This window comes from Panicum virgatum, chromosome 9N, assembly GCF_016808335.1.
Source record: "Panicum virgatum strain AP13 chromosome 9N, P.virgatum_v5, whole genome shotgun sequence".
In the NCBI taxonomy this organism is placed as follows: domain Eukaryota; kingdom Viridiplantae; phylum Streptophyta; class Magnoliopsida; order Poales; family Poaceae; genus Panicum; species Panicum virgatum.
In genome coordinates this window covers 39273048-39278931 of record NC_053153.1, presented here as the reverse complement: position 1 = coordinate 39278931, position 5884 = coordinate 39273048, and the positions used below count along the sequence as shown (strand labels likewise).

Here is a 5884-nt window from a genome sequence, read left to right as displayed (position 1 = left end):
TTCACCCTCCCACCCAACCACTCATCGGCGACGGAGCATCGCCGGATCTTCGTCATCTCCGCCGACTCCGACACTCGGCCCAACGAGGGCGACGAAGAGAGGGAGAACCGACTCCGCCGCAACGAGATCTGCGCCGACAGAAGGCACAACGAGGCGGTGATTCGTCAGTCCGAGCACGAGATGCAGGACTCCGACTGCTGCAACCCCAGGAACCGGCGCTCGCCGATCCGACCGTGCAACCTCGACGCCGACTTCGTCCTCGACTACAACAGCCAAGATGTCTTTGCCACATCGTCGGCCAACCTGGCCGCGGTGTTCCAGGTGCTCGAGGGCCTCCAGGAGACCCCCGAGATCATCAAGGCTCGCGCTCGTCTGCACGTGGCTGCCACGCAAGCCCAGCAGATGCGCAAGGACAACTCAGCTTTCCGCGCCTAGTCGAGTCACCACTTGACACGACCTCATGATGACGAAGAGGAGGTCAACCAGAACGACCTTCGCCTCGAGCTCAACCAACAAGATCTAGGCCCACGCATCAACAACTGTCATCGCAAACGCGACGCCCCCGAATGCGAGCGACGTTGCCGGTACGACGAGGAACACGGCGTCCCCGACGCCAACCACCAGTACCGCGGCCGCCGAGGCAACAACCCTCCCCGGCGACCGCCTCGCAACTACGAACCCGATAACGACCTCGACGGCTTCTCTGCCTTCTCCAACGGGCTCTGGGCCATCTAGTGGCCTGCCACCTTCAAGCTAACCGGCATCAAGTACAACGGTGGGTTGGACCCCAAGACATGGCTGCGCACCTACTCCATCGCCATCCAAGTGGCGAACGGCGACAACGACATCATGGCCGCCAACTTTCCGGTCATGATGGGTCGTCACGCCCTCAACTAACTCGAGGCGCTCCCGGCTGGCTCCATCAACAGCTGGCAAGACCTCTGCAGTGCCTTCGTCCAGTACTACCAGACATCCTGCCCGGGTCCTAAAACCAGATGAGATTTGGCCAGTGTCATCCAACAACCTGACGAGTCCCTCCGCAACTACATCAAGAGGTACTTCGCTAACCGTAATACCATTACGGAAGTTGATGACAGGGATGTTATCCACCACTTCCACCAAGGCCTCCACAACATCAAACTGTGGAGGAAGATGTTCGAAAGCAACCCCAAAATCGTTGGTGACATGATGGCGGTCGTCAACAAGCACGCTGACATGGAAGACGCCGAGCGAGCCCATTGCCGGCACAAGACCAAGAACGACTCCTCCGAGCGTCCCTCCCAGTGGGACAACTGCCCAAACCGCCGACGCGACGACCGTCCACCTCTCCACCGGAAGAAGCACGACAACACCGAGTCATCCAAGAACCAGGACCGCAAGCGTGGCCCCGAGAACGCCGTCGCCGTCGCCGAGAGGTCCCAGTTCCGCTCCACCCTCAACCAAGCGGACCTGGATCGACTCCTGGATGGCAAGTGTCCTTGGCATAAGGGCAAGAACCACACCACCCGGGAGTGCCGTGCACTCTCCAACGGCGTCATCAAGGATGACGACTCCAAGCAGCCCCGCCGTGACAACCGCGATAGGCCGAGTGGTTCCAGTACCACTCGGGCACGCCCACGGAGGCCCAACTCGCCTAGGCAAGACGACAACGAGCAGAGGGAAGATTCCCCAGGGAACTTCCAGGAAGAAGACAAGGCCGTCAATTTCATATTTAGTGGCCCCAACAAGCCATCATGCCGGTACAAGCTCAAGCTTGATGATCGCGAAGTCAACCTGGTGTTCAAACACCCGGTTGAACCCCTGCGGTGGTTGGAGACGCCGATTACCTTCGATCACCATGACCACTGGGTCCACCTGCCTTCTACAGCATCATCCCAGGAGCCGGGTCGACCCCGGTCGGCCGGGTCACCCTGCTTGTTACCTTCGGCACCCACGACAACTACCACACCGAGTACGTCAACTTCAAGGTCGCCGAGTTCGATACCACCTACCACGCCATCCTGGGAAGACCTTCCCTGGCCAAGCTCATGGCGATCCCCAACCACACGTATCTTCTCTTGAAGATGCCAGCTCCAAAGGGGGTCCTCTCAGTCTACGGAGATCTGCAGACTTCCTACGCGAGCGAGGCCGAGAACATCAAGCTCTCTGACACCCCGGAACGATTCAGGAACTCAGTTCTTGTTGCCCAGGTAGCAAAGAACCTCCCGGCGGACTAGCAGCAGATTCCCGCCAAGGAGTCAACTTCCGAGTCGCAGCTCGCGCCAGCCGTGGCGACCAAGACCATCGTCCTCAGGGACGATGAGACGCACAAGACCGCCGTGATCGGGGCCAGCCTCGACCCGACATAGGAAAGTGCGCTCACCTCCTTCCTTCGGGACAACTGGGACATCTTCGCATGGAAGCCATCTGACATGCCGGGAGTTCCAAGGGACGAGGCTGAGCACTCCTTAGACCTTGACCCGAAGGCGAGACCCATCAAGCAACGGCTCTGCCTCTTCGCGCAGGATCGAAAGGAGGCTATTAGGGTAGAAGTAACCCGGCTCCTTGCCACTGGTTTTATCCAAGAAGTCACGCACCCAAATTGGCTGGCAAACCCAGTCCTTGTAAAAAAGAAAAATGGTGAATGGAGAATGTGTGTTGACTATACTGATCTCCACAAACACTGCCCTAAAGACCCTTTTCCTCTACCACGCATCGACTAGGTCGTTGACTCGACGGCCAGGTGTGTTCTCCTCTCTTTTCTTGATTGTTACTCAGGGTACCACCAGTTAGCCCTAAAGGAGTCGGATCAAGAGAAGATGTCCTTCATCACCCCTTTTGGGGCCTACTGCTACAACACCATGACGTTCGGCCTCAAGAATGACGGCGCCACATACCAGAAGGCCATTCAGAGATGCCTCCAGGGGCAGATCGGGTGCAATGCCGAGGCCTATGTCGATGATGTCGTCGTCAAGACAAAACATAATGACCAGTTCATTACGGATCTCTCCGAGACATTTGAAAATATCAGGAAATTCAAATGGAAACTCAACCCGACCAAGTGTGTGTTCGGTGTCCCGTCCGGAAAACTACTCGGCTTCATAGTCAGTAGCCGGGGCATCGAAGCCAATCCCACCAAGGTCAACGCCATCAGGTTAATGAAGCCTCCCAGGAGCAAAAACGACCTGATGAAGCTCACAGGGTGTATGGCCGCATTGAGTAGGTTCATAAGCCGACTCGGCGACAGAGGCCTACCCTTCTTCAAACTTCTCCGGAAGTCCGACAAGTTCAAGTGGAACGATGATGCCTCCAAAGCATTCCAGGAGCTCAAGGATTTTCTCACCTCGCCACCCGTCCTAACAGCACCAGAAGACAGGGAAGTCCTCCTCCTGTACATCGCTGCCACCACCAATGTGGTGAGTATCGTCCTTTTTGTCAAACGAGACGAGCTGGGTCACATCTACAAGGTACAGCGACCGGTCTACTTCATCAGTGAAGTACTCAGCGAGTCCAAGGTGCGCTACCCCCAGGTGCAGAAGCTACTGTACGCCATCCTCATTACATCAAGGAAACTTCAGCACTACTTCAAGGCCCACAAGATCAAGGTGGCCTCCTCCTATCCACTCGGCGACATCCTACACAACAGGGACGCCAACGGCCGAGTCGTCAAATGGTCAGTAGGACCCGGCGCTTTCACAATTGAGTTTATGCCATGCTCCGCGATCAAATCTCAGGCTCCGGCTGATTTCGTCGCCGAATGGACCGAGATCCAAGATCCTCCACCTGACACCCGATTCAAACACTGGATCATGTACTTCGACGGCGCCCTCAACCGCAACGGAGCTGGTGCCGGGATACTCTTCATCTCCCCCAAAGGTGAACAACTCAAATATGGCCTCCAGTTACTCTTCAAAGCCACCAACAACGCTGCCGAGTACGAGGCTCTCATTCATGGTCCCCGGATCGCTGTCACACTCGGCATCAAGCGTCTATTGGCTCATGGTGACTCCAAAGTCATCATATAGCAAGTCAACAAAGACTGGGAGTGCACCAAGGAGAAGATGGATGCCTATTGCAGGGAGATCAGGAAGCTCGAAGCCCAATTCTCTGGTCTGGAGTTCCATCACGTCCCTAAGGACGACAATGTTGCGGTAGACGTTCTGTACAAGCTCGGATTCAAGCGATCCATTGTACCACCAGGCATATTCGTTCAAGCACTCAACAGTCCTACAGTCAAGATGGAGGAGGAACCTCCTGCAAAGTCCGACTTGGTCCCGGCCTTAGGGCAGCAAGTTTTGACTCTCGACACCGACTGGCGCTCTCCCATTATCGACTTCATCAAGAACAACAAAAGCTACCAAAAAGCAAAGGAGTACGAGAAGCTTGCACGCTGATCAAGCAGCTATGTCGTCATAGGAACCAAGTTGTTCAGGCACTTGGCATCCTTGGGAACCCCGTGCAAATGCATCACACAGGATGAAGGAGTCCGACTCCTTAGCGATATCCACTCGGGCATCTGCGGCAACCACGCAGGCGCCTCCACCCTCATGGGGAAAGCCTTCTGATCAGGCTTCTACGGGCCCACGGCCCTGGCCGATGCTCGGAACATCGTCAGACGATGTCCCGGGTGCCAGTTCTTCTCCAAGCAGCAGCACGTCCCGGCTCAGGCCCTACGGACTATACCGCCTTCCTGGCCATTCGCCTGTTGGGGACTCGACTCTATGGGACCCCTAAGGACAGCCGTTGGTGGGTACAATCACATATTCGTGGCGATCGACAAGTTCACGAAGTGGATCGATGTCAAACCCGTAACGACCACCACTACAACTAAGGCAGCAGAGTTCATTGCGGAGATATCACATCGGTTCAGAGTGCCTAATCGGATCATCACTGATCTGGGTACCTCGTTCATGGGCTGCGAGCTCTGGGACTACTGCCAAGAGAGCTGCATCGATGTCTACTATGCCTCCGTGGCGCACCCCAGGTGCAACGGCCAAGTCAAAAGAGCCAATGGCTTGATCCTCCAGAGGCTCAAGGCCAGAATTTTCGATCTGATCAACAAATACGGTGCAAAGTGGCTCCAAGAACTACCCAAAGTAGTCTGGGGACTCCGCACACAGAAAACCCGAGCTACCGGCTACTCGCCATTCTTCATGGTGTACGATTCTGAAGCAGTCTTGCCATCGGATATAGCTTTCGGTGCTCCGCGCATCAAGAATTATGATGAAAATGAAGCCGAGTCGACTCGACGCACCGACATCAACTCGGTAGAGGAGCACCGTCTGATGTCCTCCATACAACACGTGAGATATGAACAGCAGCTCCGGCACTATCATGATCGCAATGTCCACGAGCGAGACTTCAACATCGGCGACCTGGTTCTACGGCAAATCCAGTCGACCACCGGCGCTCACAAGTTGTCTTCCCCATGGGAAGGACCCTTCATTGTCAGCCGAGTAGTGGTTCCAGGAACCTACTGCTTACAAATGCAAGATGGCACCGACGTGGGCAACCCATGGAATATCGAGCACCTACGCTGCTTCTATCCGTAGAAGCATAGAAAATGCAAAGCTATGTACCTATCTACTCATTTATTAAAGTTTGTTGCATGTTATTCATCATATTCTATTTTCTTTCGTTCTTCACCGAGTCATTTTCAACACACTCGGGGGCTGCGTCTCGGCTACCCAGCCAGCCCCCACTCGGAGTCCGACCAGACAGACAAGAACAACCTGCTCCGCTCTTAATGAACACAGCTGATTACGCCCTGTAATTACTCTGTGTCACCCTAACTCATTGCGCACATTGATGATCAGCTCTCAAGCGCTATTAAAAAGGGCTCAGAGTCTACTGTCCAACTACTCGGCAAATTAAGAAAGAACCCGAAACGTGGGCTTAACTTAAA

At 55.1% G+C, this 5884-nt stretch overlaps 2 protein-coding genes across 2 annotated transcripts; both read left to right on the top strand.

Moving 5' to 3' along the window:
- Window positions 1–4040: 4040 nt before the first annotated feature.
- Window positions 4041–4373, top strand: LOC120689006. Its single transcript, XM_039971359.1, has one exon. It carries the CDS (start codon window positions 4041–4043, stop codon window positions 4371–4373), a length of 333 nt encoding a protein of 110 aa, XP_039827293.1.
- Window positions 4374–4889: 516 nt separating this feature from the next.
- On the top strand, window positions 4890–5531 carry LOC120689005. Its single transcript, XM_039971358.1, has one exon. The coding sequence runs from the start codon at window positions 4890–4892 to the stop codon at window positions 5529–5531; it is 642 nt and encodes a 213-aa protein (XP_039827292.1).
- Window positions 5532–5884: the final 353 nt, after the last annotated feature.

Bases quoted from the DNA above. Each gene is read 5' to 3' on its own strand.
- LOC120689006 (XM_039971359.1), top strand. From the start codon at position 4,041: ATGGATGCCTATTGCAGGGAGATCAGGAAGCTCGAAGCCCAATTCTCT.
- LOC120689005 (XM_039971358.1), top strand. From the start codon at position 4,890: ATGGGCTGCGAGCTCTGGGACTACTGCCAAGAGAGCTGCATCGATGTC.